We start from the raw sequence: 19,334 nt of genomic DNA, 5'->3' as shown, positions 1-19,334 counted from the left end.
GCAATGGTCACCTTGTGAATCTGATAGTGGCAGAGTGAGGTAATACAGCAATCCTCTTAAAATTAATGAAAGCAAATTGGTAAGCGAGGCATCTATGGATATTCTGCAGGTGACCTGCAAATGCATTGACATTCTGGTTTCAGAAAAATAAAAAGATCTACAAGGGTGATTTGTCTTTTACAGTGCCATCCAAGTACAGATTTTTCTGCTGAAAACAGAGAAGCTGAAATAAAACCTATCTATTTAGGCATAGAAGATATAAGCCCTGTCTTTAGGAAAATAAACAAAAAAAATCCAATAAAAACAAAGAGACAAACAGCAATCACTGCTTGTCACTGCTGCACCAATATTATATACCCTTCAAAAGATGGAGATTTATTAAAGCTATACAAAAAAAAGCAGAGGCAGTGTTTTTTGTTTCTTTTTTTTTAAGACAGGCCACTTCTTTAAATAATAAGTTTATGTATAGTCTTCCAACTACCCGTATCCTGTTGTACCAGGATTACAACTCGTGGAACTAAAAAGCTAAATACAATAATAAAAAAATGGATGGATTTGTATTTGCAGAGACCCCCGAGGGTATCACTCAAACACAGAAACAGGTGAGACTCCAAGACTCCTCCTGTTTAACCTCAAACATCATATGCAACACGTGAGAGAACATCAGCTTGAAATATAAATTAAACTCCACGTATTTCCAAAGTAATGCATGATGTAAAAGGAGGTCTTACAATACTGATGCCAACATTGTTAAAATCCAGTAGGCACTAAATTCAATATACTGCAGCGCTCTCCATGTAACACAGGAAATCAAAACCCCCCCAGCAAAAATCAAAAGAAAACCCAAAGCAAACAACCCCTGGAGCCCCCAGGTCCCTGTCCAGGGAAGGGGCAGAAGCTGCAGCAGGTGCAGAGCAGTGAGCTGGGTCACTCCCCAGGGCAGGAGGAGGGGAGGACAGAGCAGAGCAGCTCCTCCAGGAGTCACAAGCACCAGCTCGGCTTTCACTCTCCCCTCACAGGGCAACAGAGTGGCTCCCAGAGCAGACACTGCCACAGAGAACCTCACAGAGAACCCCACAGAGAACCCAGGGATGGCTCCCAGAGCAGACACTGCAGTGCCACAGAGAACCCCACAGAGAACCCCACAGAGAACCCCAGTGAAGAACAAACCCCTGAGCGGGGCCTTGGCTGCAGCTCCTCCTGTGCTGTGCCTGCCCAGGCCTCCTGCCCACGCTGCAGCTGAGAACACTTTGCATATTTGTGACTTCCTTAGTCAGGAGCATTGCCAGTTATAGTCTCATTCTACTCATTACTCTATGTCATAACCCAAACCTACATTCTAGTTTGCAAAAGTTACACATTGTCTTTAAAAACTAAAAATGTAATTAAAAAAAAGTAAAAACAAAGGCTTCTTAAAAAAAAACTAAATTGCTGCAGTTATTTCATATTTTAGGGTTGTGTTGATTCTTTTTTAAGTTCTTTGCTTTTATGGTGCAAATTAATTAAGACTTAATTGATCAAGTCAGATGTAATCTGACACCAAACAAATAAATTGTTTTATTGCTGGGAGAAGGGAGTGGAAAGTCTTTAAACACATCATTGGCAAAGTATATTTAGACTATCAACCATCATCAGCTGCGTTTTGGCTCCAAGCTTTGAAAACAGCCTTTCAAACTACAGTTTTTATTTTAATCATACAACTAGGGCCGTATTTTCCCCGTTCAAGTGATCTGTAAACTAACACAGGCTCTTTTCATTACAAATAAAGTCCAGTAATTTTGGATATCCAATCTGTTACTCTTAACACTACCAGGTGTACTTGTTCTTTTCAAGTAGTAAAAAAATGTTTATCCTGTGCTCTCAAATATCTAAGCCTGGCAGGAGACAAAAAGTAAAACAAAAACAGCATTACTGGCCTAATCCTATGGCATTAGGAACATTGCTCATCACTTTCCTGTATTTGTCACCAAAGTGTCTTATCAGTGCATATTATTATGTGCTGAAATGCAACAAAACTTTTCACAAAAATAGTTTTAGGCATGTTCATACAAGAAGATGTACATATATTTCTTTTATATATACATATATATGAATGTGTATATATATAATATCGGCTTCAACCTGTACATAGATATTCTGAATTTCATACTTAAAATACATCCATTTCAAACAACATGGATGGCTTTCCAGGAAAAAAGTGCTTGATTGATTTTATCCTGTGTGAACATGCCTGTGCTCTGTGCATTTGCCCAGTAAGAGACCTTTATGATCGATCCTTTAAACGTACATATCTCAGAGGTATTAAAAAAGGAAAAATACCTAACCAAAGAAAAAGAAACTAGGAAAAAGTAATATTGCCCTGATGATGCAAAAAGAACAATGCATAACTGAAGCAGCTTGGATTTTAAAAGTTATCTTGCATTCTGCAGCAAACAATTTTTAAATAATTGTTGAAAATCTAGTTCCTCCATTTGTGTTATTGCTCCCCACTTGCATTTTCTCCTCACACATCAACAGTGCAGAGAGGTTCACTCCCAGGCTGAGCCGACTCCACTATTGTCATCTTGGGTTTCTTTCGTGTTTCCTCCTACAAAAACATGAAACAGCCCCCACCACACGGTCACAAAGAGAAGGTAATCATAAACACCATTCCAATTTTGTACAATTTTAGCCAACCTTCTGTCAGTCATTGTGAAAGACTAACTTGGGCTGACGTTGAAAATAAATTTACTGAAGTAGGTACATTTAAGTTATAAGACAGTTTAAAAGAGAGTTTAAAAGTAGCCCCCCAGTCAAGTTTTGAAGAGCTCTCTTCACCTGAGATGCTGAGTAAAACAAGCAAAACCATCTGACCATTGGTACAGGTGAACTGTGGCACTTGTGTTGTTTGTAAATCCACAAGAACATTTACTCACTCTTTCCTGTGCCAGTTTTTTCATTTCTTCCTGTAACTTGTTCAGGATGTGCAGATTTGGCTTGTTCTTTTTGGCATACTGCTGAAGCTCTATCACACTTCTATCAGAGGTTTCCTATTCAACAGAACCACAAGCAACAACTGATCAAAATAATGTACATGAAGCAATAGCTGTACTTCCTTAAGTAATAAAATCTATTTCCACAAGTGAGGTCAATGTTAAATATTTAACAGGTTATATAATTTTGATCTGGAAGATGCAAGATTAACAGTGATTACTGTCAGTGCAATCACTCCTCTCCTGTTCTGGCAATAGCAAGGTACAGGATCCCTTCTGAACTGAGAACTGCTCCCCAGAGGGGCACTGCCTTCACCAGCAGGGACCAGCACACCAAAACAGACACCCTAAAGCTTTGCTGGGGCTAAATTTAAACCCCCAGAAAGATCCAAAGGCAAAACTCCAGTCCCAGGGTAGGTTATGACCAACCCAAGAGCACAGTCACCTGTTTAACCAGCTTGCTGTTCTCCCTCCCGTACATCCGCAAGAGAGAGCCCCAGTTCTTCACGTGGGGGTGCAGGAGCTGCAGGATTTTCTGGGAAGCCAATTGCTTCCCCACTCTCTTATTTTTGCCTGTAAAAACAGTCATGGCAGTGTGTCAGTCCTGGACCATCGTGTAGTGAGATGAACACAAACATTCCCTTGTGTCAGTCAGAACTGGGAGAGCAGAGCAGGGACAGCTCCCAGCTGAGCCAGCTCCCCAAACATTCCCTTGTGTCAGAACAGGGACAGCAGAGCAGGGACAGCTCCCCAGCCCCCCAAACATTCCCTTGTATCAGTCAGAACTGGGAGAGCAGAGCAGGGACAGCTCCCCAGCCCCCAGCCCCAGGCAGGGCAGAACTCCCCAGCCTGTACTTACACCAGCCTCGCACCGTGTGCTTCCCACACGTCATCACGTATTCACTCTTCTGATTTTTCCCAGGAATCACTTCAAACTTGATGGATGTATCTCCCATTCCGTGGTTTCTTAAGCACAAAATCAAGATGACATACTAAGTAAAACTACAAACAACTGAAGTGGTTGCAGTTATCTTCCAGAGTAATTGCAATGAAATTAGACATTAATAATAAATTCCAAAACACTCATTAATGAAAAGGGTATTTTAGATCAGCAACTTGAAAAGGCAAGCCTGTATAAAGGGAAATCAAATATATGTCCCCCAACAAAATTCTGATCTCAGAAGAGGCCTAAACAGCAAACATGAATTCCAAGAGCCTCAGCATTGCCCAGCTGAGTCCCCCCAAGGCTGGCACAGGGAGCTCAGCCAGCCCAGCAGTGCCCAGGCACTGCCCAACAGTGCAGGGACACTGTGCCCCCAAACTGCCCTCCTGCTGCAGCCTTACCTTTTAAGGCACTCATGGAGAATCTGATATGGAGACAAGAGTCCAGCTTTACTGGTGAGTTCATATACCCGTGAGTCCTCAATACTGATATGGTTAAAATACTACAAAGGAATTGAGAAGGGTCATTGTGCTTTGTGCAAGTAAGGCCCTAAAACTGTCCTTAACCCTCATTTCTCTTTTGCAACATTCAATAAGATCTGTTGCTCTGTGCCTAATACTTTTAAAAGGGCTTTTAAATCCATAATGGGAGGTATTTATCAACATCCTTAAAACTGCCACACCTAATCACACAGCTATTGGCACATTTTGTATTGCAAAGCAATGGAAAAAATGGTTTGCATTTTCCTAATGACCATTTCAGTAGTGTAGGGGATACAACAGTTTTAAATTAAAGCAAAGGCACAAACAACTAACTTTGCATATTGCACTCTTTAAAACGTTCCTTTCAGGCTGATCACTGATTTGTCCCTTACTCCTCACTGATGGTCTGTGGGAAGTACCACTGATCAACAAACTACTTCATATTTCCAGCACCTGAAAATATAGCACATATTCTCCACTTAAAGAAACTCTTCCTTTGATTTTCTCAAATGTCACTGCCTGAGATTTACAGGTAGGTAAAAACATCTCAGAAGACTGAGCACTTTCAGTTCTTCGTTGGTGTCCTAAGATGATCACACAAAACCAGACAACACTTAGCTCTGAACTTTCCACAGCATCAACCAGAGGATTTTGGAATCCAGGACAGTACAGGCAGTCTGGTATCTTGGAACATTTCAGGTCTTCAGTAAGTGACCTGATATAATCAGTAAGGAACTAGTTCTCTGCATCACACTAAGTCTTCTGATCAATTCCAATTAAAAAAAAAGGTATTTTCATTGCCATAGATCTTCCTCTAAAGGAAGAATTTCACATTTCCCTTGGACTGAGAAAACAACCTTATGAACTTTCCATTGTATTTTTGACACTGAAGGTGCAATGTTTTTAAAAACAGACTCCAATAATGACAGCCAGGAAGCAAAAGCTCAGTACCTCAAGTTCTTGACTGTCTTTGGGCTTCTCCTCAGAGGTCTGTTTAACAAAGTCGGGAATAAGGATTTCCAGTGTAGCTCGAGCTGCAGAGAGTGATTAAACATCTTGGTTAAGTTTATTTTAAACAATGACTGTAAAGAAAAAGATCTCCTCTAATAAGTGACACAGAGCCCTTAGCAGCAAAAATGAGAGTTGTGTCCCTCAGTTGTTAGAGCTGAGCCCTGGTGCTGCATCCCCAGGGCATTCAAACCCCAGCGTGGTACAAAAAGCACCCCAGGATCTGCCTAAACCTTCACAGCAAAATCCCTTTTCCTCATGCACAAACAATTCCAGGCTGCTTTTTGGGGATTTGGCTGCACTGATGGACTTCTCAAGTGCAGAAATTACCACATGGATGTTATACATCTTTACCTGCTGAGGGTTTTTTTTCTGAGCCTTATGCTAAAGAGATTGAAACCTGGAGCTCAGTGAGGAGTCCTAACATAGCAGATGTGGCAAGACATTCCCATCTAGAACTACTTACACAGTTATTACAGACTTACACAGTTAGAAAAATGAAGACAAGTACTTAGAAATCAATAATCACATAGTTCAATGCAACTGCTTTATTGTCAGAGAGAAAACCAATACAAACAAAAGTTGGAGGGATTTTTTTCCTTTTTTTTTTTTTGAAAGATAGGCAAATATTTTCATTTTGCTCCAATCCATCCCCAGGTGTTTATACAGCAGGTGACAGCAGAGACATAAAACCTCCAACAAGTTCTTCCTGGTGGATCATTAGAGACAGACTCTCACACTGCTGCCCAGTGCACATCAAGAGCCTGCATGGAAGTCAGCAGAGCAAGTTCCTTCATGGTTTTCTGTCCCAGTCCATTGCTGAACCTTTGCTTGTCAGCAAAGTCTCTGCACCAGCATTTATCAATTTTGCCAAAAGGCCATGTACACATTTTATTTGACTGTTAACAAAATTATTCCCACTTACTCTGGCAAATATGTAATTTCCAAAGCAGAAATGAAAACAGAGAAACAAATCAGGAGTTGTTATTAAGAAAGAAAAAATGTTACCAGCTTTATTCTTGGCAAGTTTTTTGCTGCTGGCAGTTCCTGCCCCATAAGTTACTCCATCAATAATAACTGAGGCTCCAAAAGGTTCACTTGGGTTCTCTGGAAATAGAGGAAGAAAGTAAAAGAAAGCTTTGCAGAACTCTCAGTGTAAAATACACTCACCATGAACATGAGATACCACCACTATCAAGGCTTTCTTTTCTTCTTCATTTCAACTTCAAGAGGGATGGAAATTGTTTATTCTTCATAAAGACTGAAAAATTGCTTACTTCAGTATAAGAAAGACTAACAAGAGTTTTCCATTAACAGAGACTTACCACATTCTTCCAAATAAAGAACATTTTAAGAGATCCCTGGTAATCTGCCAGAATTCAAGTATTAACACCAAAGTCTCCAAATCCCAGTGTGAATACAAGAGCTACACATTCTGATATTGAAAATTCAGGTAAATTATGTAATACATACATAGGAATAACATAATTCTGAAGAATTATAAGGTGCCCTCAAAAAAAAAAAAAGAAAACGAAAAAACAAAAGTAAGAATTAAGGGAACATACATCACAGCACTTCAGGAAACAAAGCCCAATGTTAATTTGATTCCAGTTATATTTTAAGAAAACTTAACAGACTTACCACATTCAAAGAAATTGTAAACAGGGCGAACCTTCAGGACTCGTTGCATATATTCATGCAGTATGCAAACTTCAGACTTCCCATTGGGATTAATGACAAATTCTGCAAAAAAAGACAAGGAGAGGGGAAGAAACTAAGTAGTTCCAGTCTTTACAAGACTATTTCTACTACAAATAAATCAATAAATAAATTAGGAGCTCCAAGGGATAAGTGAAATGCACTGGTGTTGAATCTGGTGCAGGTAACTAAGACCTCCCAGGCCATTTTCATTGACAAAGTATTGAGGTGTGAGTGAGATGTTTCCATCAACAACTAGAAGTGCACTAATTATGAGCCAAGTCAAACATTCTGTTCAATGTTTGCAGTCCCAGGGCCTCTGGACCTCTAGACACAGCGTTTTTGGCAGCTAACATCAATTAGAGATCCTCTAATTTGCTCCAAACACATCAGAAAGGAGACAACAACGGGCACATAGACTTCAAATCCACAAACCAGAATCATTCCCCCTTCCCCCAGCCATCCTACACAAAAACCCTGTTCAGCAAGCCACAGACCAGGGCACTGCTCCCTTGCCATGGCTGTGCTCTTTTTATTGGAAAGATTACTTTTTGGTTGGATGGGATTTTTCCCCTGCAACAGTATCATTAGTCAAGAGCACAAACCCTGGCTCAGCAGGCACTATGACAATGTGGGGGAGAAAGTGAGGATCAGACAGATAAAGTGCAAATACATCTTTAATTCAGACAGTTTCAATGGGGTTCTAAACCTACACTTGAAGATAAAAATGTATTGACTGAAAATTCAGCTGTACCTCCCTATAACAGGCAGTGGTCAATATGCAACTCATGAGCTTTAATTCTGCTAAGAGAACAAACTCGGAAACATGACAATGTACAAAATAAAACCAGAATCCAAATCACAGGTCTAATGGACATTTTAAACACCAGACTGCAGTCAGATGTGCTATTATGGATACACAGCCAATACACACAAGGGAACACTCCAGCTTCTTGTCAGACACAATATCCACTCCTCACACCACAGGACACAACTGCACATTTGTATTTTTAACAGGAGGTTTTAATCTGGATTAATATGGTATTTGTAACCAATCTCTAATTCTGGACCAACTAGAACTGGTACAGAACTGAGAAGGCAGTAGTACTGAGTGACAAGGCAGGGGGGTTTTCAGCAACAGCCAACAGTAAGTATAGCTGAAGGCAGTCACTAGTTACCAGGACTGTAACCTTAAATAAAAATCTTTTCATTTACGAATTATTCTTTTCAATAGGAAGCACATTTTGACAATGTTCTCCCTTTACTATGTAACGTGATGGATCAAAGAACACAAAATGAACTTATTGGAGGATTTATTTTCAGCCGAGCTGTCAGTGTTGAAGGCAGAATGCCTGAACTGCAGGCAGATAAGCCAACCTTTCTTGATAGGTGCATCCTGCACAGAGAGGGTGATGAGTTTCTGGTTGGCAGGCAGGATGGGCCGCTCGGCCTCCGCCTGCTTGCGCTTCATCTCGCGGTTGAACTGGCGCCGCTCCGCCCACGTCCGGAACTTCTTCACCGTCACCTGCTCGAAGTCAAAGCGCTTCTCCAGGTAGCGCCGGAAATCCTCCAGATCTGAGGAACACAGGCAAGTTACTCTCTCCTCTTTACCACTGAGCAAGCAGTAAGTTCTCTGTTTCCACTGTTCAAACACGCTATAATTACAGTCTCAGAGCAGCAGCCAAAGGTTAAGATGCTATTTTATACTAACAGAACTAATTACAAGTTTTCCTGTTACTGGAAATGCAAAATATTTGTGCAAACTGGAAAACAAAACAAAAGACCATTTTATTGTCGCTTGAAGATTCTAGGAAGCCCTATCTAGCACAATACCCAAACCAGTTTGTAACAAACACTGGCAACTGTTCTGCTTCAACACCTGTTCACCTTCCTGCCCCTGAAGCGAGGCACACAGTGAGCACAGTTCTGCTTCCAGCCTCAGCTTCCTGAGCCCAGCTATCACCGCCTATTTATTCAGCAGTGAACCATCAAACTCTGTACAGTGATGCTGCATGACCTCCAGGAGTGTCTGCAGCCTCTAAGCACAATTCAACACATTAATTTCACACACAGAGCACTGAAAGACTCCCCCCTTGAAATACAGCTGCTTCTCCTTTATAGGATACTTCTGCAGATATAATCAGCAAAAATAAAGAGTAGCATCCACAGATGTAAACAAACAAAAGCAAGCTGCTGGTATTGTTTCCTTCCACAAGGAACTCCATATGCAAGTCATGCTTATGCTTGATCACTCACAGATCCTATTTGAAGAAAGAGATACAGAGGTGAACTTCACATACAAAAGTAAGTGCTCACTGGTTTTAGTTTTGCTGCTAAATACTGGTGATTTGGGTTTCTTTAAATCTTTTGGTATGTTTTTCTGAGGGAACTGGACACATGTAATGTCAAGTGCAAGTTTTATGTTTGAATACTGAAGACAAATAGCAGCCTATGATCCATATCAATATTCTGAGGAGCATTAATTTACATGGATGGGCCCCTGAGGTATGCAGATGTGGCAAGTGGCACATGAGCTTCCTGTCCAAGTTTCTGTAAGTTAGGCAGTGATTTTGGCATGACTTCTTCAGACAACTTTTTGTGCAAAGGAGGCTATCAGACTTGTACAAATAAAATAATGAAGCATCACCCCCTTCATATGCATCCAATTATATCTGCATGACTTATTTTGATAGAGTTGTGCAAATAAGGAAATACAGTTTAGCTGCACCACTTATCTTAAAGAGCTGATACTGAAAATAGATACAATTCAGCCAACATAGAGGCTGCCTAGAAAAGCCTAGTTAAAGAAGTCACACTAACACACCTGACAACAGCAATTCAAATGTATCCATTGACTTAACTGACTGTTAAACTGAGATAAAATCTACAGGACTAACTTCCAAACTGTTCACATTTTTTGTGTAAAACCTTTCCACGTGGACTCTCAAGGCTTCACCAAAATTCTTCACTGTGTATTTCTCTTCTGTTAAAATCAAAATTGATTTCAAATACTGGATGTGTTTCTCCAGATCTCAGAGCATGCAGCCTGAAAACTGATCACCTGACCTCAGCCAAGATACCACTCAGCTGCCAAGTCTGGAATAAAGCCTCCCAAATGTCATTACCCCAACTCCAGGCAAGAAAAGACTCCACTTGCCATACATACCTACAGATTCATCTTTACATACTTCAACTTTGGCCTTAACTTGTCCCAAGGCTCCTTGTGCTGCATCTCCCCCAGAGGGGTCTTTGTCATCTAAAGGCCCAGAATCAGCAGCAGTGGAATCTGGTTCTTCTGTTTGGCAGTCCAGTTCTGAGGATTTCTCTAGATGCTTTACAGGTGATACCTCCCCATTGGGGGTTATGTCATTGTTTTGTTCCCTTTCCTCATTTTCCTTCATTTTTTTGTAATGAAAGCAAGGAATGCTACTAAGGGGAGGATCATGTTTCTGCAAATATAAAATAATACAGAAGGTATCAGTATCTCAAGGTCAGCAAAAGCAAAAATCAAACCCAAGAGATGCAATTAAGATGGAAGTTACTTTTCCTCAGTGCAGGCTCTGGCTTCTCTTTGGTCAGCAACCTCATTCTACTCCAGAGCTGAACAGGGTCCCTCCTGTGGTACCCTGACACTGTGCACCCCCGACACAAACCTGCTGAGTGTTGGCTGCTTTAGATCCAAACTACATTCTGGTCACATGCACACACTACATGCTTTCATAAAATCCACCCAGCTTTCTTGGGGCATGAGCCCATGGCATTAAATCCAGTTTCTGCAGATTCCTTGGGTTCATGACTGTCACATCCTTACTTCTGTAAATGTGGACCATAAGCCACAGCTCAGACTAGTTTACAGCTACAAATAAGTGATCCATATATATTGCATGGTGGAATAAACCCAAACTTTTTCAGCCATATGCTAGAAAAACAAAGGCACCAAACAAGATCACCTCATTCTCTAACTGCCCAAACAGAAAAACCAAGCACCTAAGAAAAATCCTATCAAATTTTCAGAAAGAGAAGAGTTTACTTTTCAAGGACCTTAGTTTTAACACTGGGAAAAAACCCACTAAAGCAGAAAAATATTCAACTGCTTGCAGGAACACATCTAATGTTGAAATCTTAGTAAGTATGTAAGTAATTGACAGCTCTCACCCTTATGCTTCCTGTTCCCAAGAAATAAGGTCTAGACCAGGTAACCACTCTGGATTCTCTGTGCAGATATACAGGAATGCCCGAGTTATGGAATGTCATGATCCATCCATCTGGCAAAGGCTCTGTAGGAGGGCGGCCACGACCTTGAAAGCAAAGAATGGCTTTAAACTTGCACAGACTGCTTAAAAGAACAAGAATCCAGGTTTTTATTTATTGCCTTTTCTGTCTCAAAGAATAAAACTGCACTGCAACAAGATTAAAGATGTTTTGTAGAGAGAAGTTGTTTTAATAACAAGGTATATGCTTCTAAACCACACTAAATCCCGAAAAATTACAGATTCCATTATGTTCTCAAGTGAAAGGTAAAAGAAGCACTAATTTTTATACAGACTGCTTTGTTTGTTTCTTCACTGGATTTTCTCACTAGTCTCTTTTATGTATTTAAGCACCACTGTATTTACTGGGAAAGTCACATTTGCTTTAGAAACAACTGAATTTTCCATTAAAAAATTTTTCACTTGACACCTGGGAATAAATTTGCATTGAGTCACCACCAGACCTACAGATCCAAACAGCCAGCAAGGAGCTCCTTTGTAAGCCAAGGTCTCACTCCTCTGTACACCAGAAATCAGAGACCATTCACCTTTGCTGGAAGCCTCCTGGCAATCCTGCATTAGTACACAATTTTGGAGGGGAAAACCATTTGATTTCCTATTTCAAAACATACTGAAGCTGTAAAGTATTCCTCTAGAGTGTGTTCAAATTTTAATGCTAATTCAGAATATTTTCAGGTAAATTCTTCTGGCTTGGTTCATATTCTCAGCTCTTCTTTATTAGTACTTTCTAACCTTTACACAATGAAATTAGATAAATGTAAGCCACTGACTTTTCTAGTCATTACTTGTAACCTAGTATTGCCTGCACAGACTGCACATGGAGCCATTTCAACAGCAGAAGTTGCTGAAGTGGGGAGAAGTCCACAATGACCACGAAGTCTTCAGCTGATTCATGGTACTGGAGACAAAAGCCCCAGATCATCCTTGTTCACCTCTCTGCCACTGAGGTAACATTCTTCATTCTTTTTCACAAATCCACACACTAAAATGCATTCTTAGTACATAAAACAGATCAAAAGCAAAAACCAACCTCACTGTTTAGGAACACGAAAAACACCACAGCAAGCTGCCTCCAAACAATAAAATTCTCCAACATATTAACAATTCCATAAGAATTGCTATCCCACACTCTGCTTGCTGGTATACTTTTGTTCTACAGACACAAGCCATATACAAGAATTACAGTTATTTAATGAACATCAACTTACTCTTCAGGACAGTTTTAATTTTGGTCATCATTGGCTGCACACTCGTTTCTCCATCAGACTGGTGATCGCTCTCACCCCCGTATTTCTCATTATCTAGTCTCCTTGTTTTGGGTGCTCGAAGACCCTCTTCCAGCAGAGCATCCACATCATTATCAAAGTCATCCTGAAAGAGACTTCATCAGACACTATCCTTCTGGGTCTACCAACCTCCCTTTTCCCTTGCAAAGAGTAAGTACACATTTTTGATATGCACTTCCATAGAGAAACTAGACACTTCCAATGATTCCAGTAAAAAGACTGAAAAATAAGAAAATAAGTTTTTGTGAGAGTCGTATTTTTTACGATAAAATGAGCTGCAACTGTGTGAAAAGACTTTTAAATGCCATTTTTAAACAAACTACAGAAGCTGCCACACAACTCAAGAGTTTAACCAAAACAGTTTAAAGAAGTTTTCAGCCAAAGCTCCGACTCTGAAAATTCTGCATTTTTGACTCATATACTGCACACTTCTAGAAGAGACTGTTTCTTTGTGTATTTTTTCCTAGCCACTTGGAAACCTCTTGCCCACCAAAAACCTGTGGATTTGCTTACCTCATATGAGAAATTCAAAGTTTCTTCATCCACTTTATCTCTTTGAACGATTGCTTTAGATGTGAACCCTCCTCCTTCTTCATCTATTTCCATCAAATTGTCGGTAAAGTCTTCTAGCTCATCCAGAACTGCATATTCCACTCTCTTTTCCTGATCAATATCATTTTCATCCTCCTTCTTGTCCTCACTGTCTCCCCCTATTCCTACAGCTTTACCATTACCACCACCGAAAGGACAAACATGCAAATCCCCATTGACATTATTAACACCAAACTCTGCGTCTGCCTTATAATCCTGCTCAACTCCAGTGTACAGAACTTTCCTGTCTTTGCTCTTGCAGCTCTCTGTAAAGCTAACACTAATCTTCACATCCTTCAGCAGCTTAAGATCTGGGCTGAACTTGCGGACCGACGGGGCGTGACGAGCGGTTCTGGGGCTCTGGTCGCCGCCGGCGGGGTCCACGAGGAGGCGGCTCTTGTAGCAGGCAGATCCCTTGGTGAGCAGCTGAGTCCTGCCGAGCCCGGGCGTGTCCCCAGCAGGGCTATCTGACTGTCCATCACCACCAGAGCCAACGTCCATTACCTCTGCGTCACTGGACGTTTGCAGGGGAGGTGGTGGAGGCTGTTCGTTGGGCGGCAGAGGTGGGGGACAACTCTGATTCTCCACGCTCATTTCCCTCGCGGGTTCTTTAGGGAGGGGTGGTACACCTTCACAGTTCTCCATTTTTAAAACTACTGTCTCTTAAAAAACCAAACCAACGCTTTAATAAATGTTTATATCTATACTCCTAACATGCACAAGTCCATCGGGATTGGTTTATCGTGTTCTATTCAATATGCAACACTGATGATTCAGTTAAGCTGACTACATTGTTCTTTTCATTAATGTAGACAGCTTTCAGAATCACTGTCTCAATTATTGGAAATCACAATGCATTCAGCTTAAATAGCTGAAGACTAAGACTGCATCTTCATTGGACAAGCAGGTCTCCTTTTCTTCTTTCAACCTACAAGAAGAAGAAAAAAAAATTTTGTCACAGGAAAAAAATGGAAATATGATCCCAGGCAGAAAGAAAACACGTAACTCCTGGGATAAATTTCAAGCAGAAGAGCGACATTTTTACAGTGAAAAACGCAGGGTACCCAGAGCCCATTTTGAATGAGGCTGGAATTCCATTGGTTTTACTGCTTGAGCTGTACACCAGCACAGGAATTTGCCAACACAGCTGCCCCGTGTTATGATCAGTTGACTATCTCTGCCTGATTAGCAGGCAGGGCATTAAGCACGACAGACTAAAAACTGTGCATTTTGGGGAGGTTCTCCCATAATTTAAAACAACCTGGCACTCAAGCCATACTTACCCACACAGCAGAAAGGATAATTAGCTTACAGTTTAAGACAATCTGCAAAACCAAGAGGTTTTTAACAACTCTGCTCTGTAAGACACATGGCTTTTCAAAGTTTAAGTTATTAGGTATTTTTGAAAACTCACAGGAAGTTTTAACAGGAAATCTCATAACTTACTAAAATCTCACAGAAAATTACTCTCTAGATAGTCAGATATTAGACATTTGATCTTGTATTTTGTACTACTAGGGACCTATTTATTTGTTATGTCCAAGGAATTCAGGTCCAGATACATACCATTGAAGCTCAAAACAATTTTGGAAGGTATTTAGAAGCCGATGTTTTAGGTAATTTAAACTGGAAAAAATATTCAGTTGCTCTAGAAAATTTTCCAGGGGATGGGGAGTGTGTGATTAGGGCTTGTTTATTTTTTACATTAAGTGAGTTCTTTCTACCATGTCTATGATGCCTTCTTCAACTATACTTTTGTCATCTGTGCAGGACCACAAGCACCTGGGGAAAGGAAGCATAATTTCTTACCTGCTTATTTTGGTTTCTCCAAGTCCCTCCATGCCAGCCCAAATCAGGTTTAAATCTTCCAAGCAGCTAGAAATGAAGCAGTGTCCCTCTGCCCAAGGCAGTTGGCTCAGCCTGCTCTGTCCAAAGCATCCCCAAGTAGCAGAGAAAGTCTACCCAAGTATTGTGGGAAGAAAGCTCCAGGTCCTTCGTGTTGCTGTGAAACACTGAAGGCAGCAGGGCAGAACGTCTGGGTTGTCAGGAGGGACTTATGGAGAAACCAAATATAATTGTCTCATGTATCTCTAGGCCAGCCCAGGAGGAACAAACCAACAGCAATATCCAAACACCAACTGGGGCAAGGCAGGAAGCTGGGAATAAGAAGTTATAACGGGATCAATTAAAATTCAACAACATACACAAGCCACCTACCTGGAAACTGGAAGAAAGCACAATATCCAACAGAGCAAACTCTTACATTAGTGATTTGGCAATAAAACAAGTTCTGCTGGGGCAGCAGAGCAGCTCATATTTTGTGGTCGCTTTTTAAACACACTCAAGGTTGTGACACATTCAACATGCTGAGCTTGACATGCATTGTAGAGTCACTAAGGAAAAAGGTTCCAATTTGATAAGAGCTCTAAAGCAATCCCGCCCTCTCTGATACAAACGTGTTGCTTTTCAGATTGAAAAATGGCTCATTCACCAGTAAGACAAGCAGTTCTGTACATTCATCCTACAGGATGAACATAGTGACCCCAGCAGCAAACAATTCCTTCTTATTTCAGCAAGTTCTCAAACATCTACCATTATACAGAACACCTCCAGAAATATAATTCTGTAATAACCTTCCTCATCATCAGATTAAAAAAGAAAAAAAAGTGACTGACAAATGATTAAAGTTCTTCACAGTAAATCATTAGTGTCTTAATTGTTAATTCTGAACAAAAGAATCAAAAAAGTCACAGCATGAGTTCACTAACTCCTGGAAATTAAATGCCTAAGTCATCTAATTTTTCCACCCTAAGAGTCTTCTAAAGACTCCTGAAAAGAACAAACAGGCAATTCACACAGAAATGCAGCACTGAAATCAGCATTCTAGAATCTGAAAGAGTGATACCTTCCCATGTGTTGCTGCCTGGTCCAAGCAGAGAGACCAATGTTGCCAAGGCACAAGCCATGCTGGGGATGCCCTCTGCACCCCCTGAAGCACGTCCTGCTCCTGCACCAAAGGGTGTCTTACCACCAGTGTCAAAACGGGAGAACTTCACCTGCCTGGGTTTGGTAGTTCACTGACACAACACCTCTGCTTTTTGCAGGAAACATGTCTTGTTATTCTGTTTCAAGTACTGTTAACAATTAAATTCCTGTTCTCTTCCCTTTCTTGTTGGCCTGGAAATGATGAATAGTTGAATGATGAATACCAAATCACTGCCAGGGATTGTTGACTACTTGGTACAGATACTGTGGTCAGGAAAAGTACTAAACCAAGGGGAGTTTAAAGGAGCTTTTCCACTTCTAGCCATAAACCTGCCACATCCCCAGGATAAGATAACAGTTTGGTAGCTCTACAGTTACAGTGGGCTACAATGCCTTCCTATAAAGTACAAAAAACCAGGGAGAAGCAGAGTAACACAGGTCCAAATCCCACTGACTTTCCTGCCAACTGGCACTACAATATGCCCTTTATATCAGGGGCTGGGAAAAAAAATCCCACAACAAAACCAGTAAGGATTTTCCCTGAGCTATCAGGTATTTCAAAGACAGACAGAAGGGATGAAACCTGAAAGGATGAGTTGGATAAGCTGGTAGGTTACAAACAGCCAAACAGACCTTAGATCAAAAGAACACAACTGGCACATACAAAACCTGGCTTAGCATACTGGGTTACAGTGTGACCTAAGTCAGTTTGCATACTGCCATCCTTCATTGTCATGAAATAATATTTTATTCTCCAAGGCTCCACCAAGTTCCATCAACAGTTTCCATAAGGACTCCTTCCAAAGATATGGAACAGCTCTGAGAGCTGCCCCAGGCAGCACAAAACACTGAAGGTGCTCTGGATGATCTGCGGCAAACACGAAGCACAGCTCACCACGCACACGAAGCACAGCTCACCACCTGCAGATCAACACGTGCAAATCTCACACCTTTAACTGATGTGAGCAGGTCACTTAAAAAAGTCTCGTGTCACAAAGTAAATTCAGCGATACAGATAATGGGGACTCCCAAAAGGAACTGTGAACTGCACAGGCCCCAGCAAATGCAAGTCTTGGCTCGGTCGTCTTACAGATGCCCTTTGAAAGCAGAAAAGAAAAATAACAAACTGCTTCTTTGTTTAGTAAGTTCCACAACCAGACAGGAGAGAAGTACACAGAGAAAAGGGTATCTTTTTTCAAGGTAGGAAAAAACTAGAATCTTAGAATTTGTAACCAGCACCACCTAAACTCAAAGGACTCCCTTCCCTGGACAGCAGGTCGGCATCTAGAAGGGAGCTTCACAAAGAACATGTTTTTCACAGATACCTGTAGCCACAACAAGGAACAGCATTCCACAGATTCTCTCCTCAAAAAGTCACTTTTAAAAAGAAACTGGATTCTGTGTCACAAACTGCTTACTTCACACTCAGTGGACCCAAAAGGAGGAGTGGCCCAGAGCAAACTCTCCTGATTTGCTACCCACATACAAAGTCATCCTCCTCATCCTCTGGCCCCAAATGGAGCTGAATCACACTTACTAACCCCTGTCAGAGTAACTTCTCACTCAGTCATTCACCTTCTTTTATTATACCCGTTGTATCTTTTTGACACATACAGTTCCAGAAGTAAGTTAATCCTATTTATTATCCCTGCTAAAAAACCCCAAACAAACCCCAAAGAGACTGAATTTACCTTCTTTAAAGCAGAACAGGAAATGCCAAAGGAAAAAACATTCTGTATGTTAATTACTCCATACTTGCTCTCTTGTTTCTCTCCCCATTATCAGCTTTAGGGTAAAGAGATTCTGAAGGAAACAACCACTTTGTGTAAGTCAGTCATCAAGGAAGTTTAAGAAAATGCAGCCAGGGCCAACAACAGCATTATCAGTGGCAAATACATACAAGACTCAAGAACTTCTCAAGTTCCTAACACTTCATCCCATTTCAGAACAAACAGAACACATGATTTCAGAAAGGCATCCTCAGAAATGAAAAAACAACAGCTGCTTTTATAGCTTGATCGGTTTTCTGGTAAGGTTTAGATAGTTTTGTTAATTGTGTAAAACAGGAAATTAAATTTAAGAAAAGGCAAAAATCCGAGTCTAGGAAAGAGGAAAAATATTCCTTTCACATCACACATAAGCTTCTTACTTGTAAAGAAAAATAACAGACACAAAGAACCAAATTCCTTTCTCTTTCTCTAAAAATGCAAAAACAACCCTGATAACTGAAAGAACTAGCAACCCAACAGAATTAAAAACAGGAACCCTTAAGTTTCATTACCTAAATAGAAGAGACAACTTCTCAACTTGTAAAAGAAAAATTAAAGATGTAATTCCAAGACCTGTAACTCAGAGCCTACACAGGAGTCAAGAAGCGGAATGGGTTCATTCAACCCCAGTTTACCAGGAAGCAACGCTTGGATGTTGGGTGGGCAAACAAACTTTACAGATAAACCCGAAGCCTAGGGAAAAGAAATACAAAAGAACGAACAGTTTCCTGCCAAAGAAAAAAAAGAAAACTGGGAGAATTAACCTTGCAGAGAGTGAACAAGATAATTTACTATTAATAGAAGGAACATTCGAATAGGGATCCTGAGAGTTACAGACACAGCACCTTATCTTCAACGCACCACAACCAAAGAAAAAGTGCCTTTTCTTCCTCACTTCGGCCCGGAGGAGACACAGCTCCTCTCCCCTGTACAGAGGGTGTGTCCGGCGACATCTCCCCGTCCCTCGGGTCACCCCCGAGCGGTCCGGGGGACACGGGGCAGGACCCGCCGCTCCATCACCCCGGGCAGGGCGGCACTGACAAGGCGTTCCCCTCCTCTCCACCATCCCCAGCGCTACCCCACGGCCGGGCAGCGGGGACGTGGTTGGGGGCAACGGGAGACAAACACACAAACAAACGAAACGATCCCCACTAAGACAAGCCCGAAACAAACCAAAACACAACCGCAGCTCTGAGGGCAGGACGCCCCGGCCGGAGCGGGGGAAAGCGCGGCACAGCAACACCCGCCGGGCAGGGCAGCGCCTCCCCGCCTCAGCGCTGGGGTGGGGGGGCTCGGGGATTCGGGCTTGTCTTAGTGGGGATCGTTTCG

General features: G+C 41.4%; 1 protein-coding gene across 1 annotated transcript in view; it reads right to left on the bottom strand.

Moving 5' to 3' along the window:
* Window positions 1-1,667: 1,667 nt before the first annotated feature.
* DGCR8 (DGCR8, microprocessor complex subunit) overlaps window positions 1,668-19,334 on the bottom strand; it is an 18,253-nt gene continuing 586 nt past the window's right edge. Inside the window, exons 2-14 of the mRNA XM_027652031.1 lie at window positions 13,174-14,179; window positions 12,583-12,745; window positions 11,259-11,401; window positions 10,270-10,552; window positions 8,481-8,678; window positions 7,047-7,148; window positions 6,414-6,512; window positions 5,349-5,431; window positions 4,317-4,417; window positions 3,832-3,938; window positions 3,418-3,545; window positions 2,916-3,029; window positions 1,668-2,587 (exon numbers count right to left, since the gene is read on the bottom strand). Of these exons, the coding sequence (XP_027507832.1) occupies window positions 2,504-2,587; window positions 2,916-3,029; window positions 3,418-3,545; window positions 3,832-3,938; window positions 4,317-4,417; window positions 5,349-5,431; window positions 6,414-6,512; window positions 7,047-7,148; window positions 8,481-8,678; window positions 10,270-10,552; window positions 11,259-11,401; window positions 12,583-12,745; window positions 13,174-13,896 (2,328 nt within the window). The 5' untranslated portion in view covers window positions 13,897-14,179 and the 3' untranslated portion in view covers window positions 1,668-2,503. The remainder of the gene's footprint in view (window positions 2,588-2,915; window positions 3,030-3,417; window positions 3,546-3,831; window positions 3,939-4,316; window positions 4,418-5,348; window positions 5,432-6,413; window positions 6,513-7,046; window positions 7,149-8,480; window positions 8,679-10,269; window positions 10,553-11,258; window positions 11,402-12,582; window positions 12,746-13,173; window positions 14,180-19,334) is intronic.

This window comes from Corapipo altera, unplaced genomic scaffold, assembly GCF_003945725.1.
Source record: "Corapipo altera isolate COAL_440 unplaced genomic scaffold, ASM394572v1 67, whole genome shotgun sequence".
Classification (NCBI taxonomy): domain Eukaryota; kingdom Metazoa; phylum Chordata; class Aves; order Passeriformes; family Pipridae; genus Corapipo; species Corapipo altera.
Note: the sequence above shows the minus strand (reverse complement) of the source record. Positions and strands in the feature narration are given on the sequence as shown.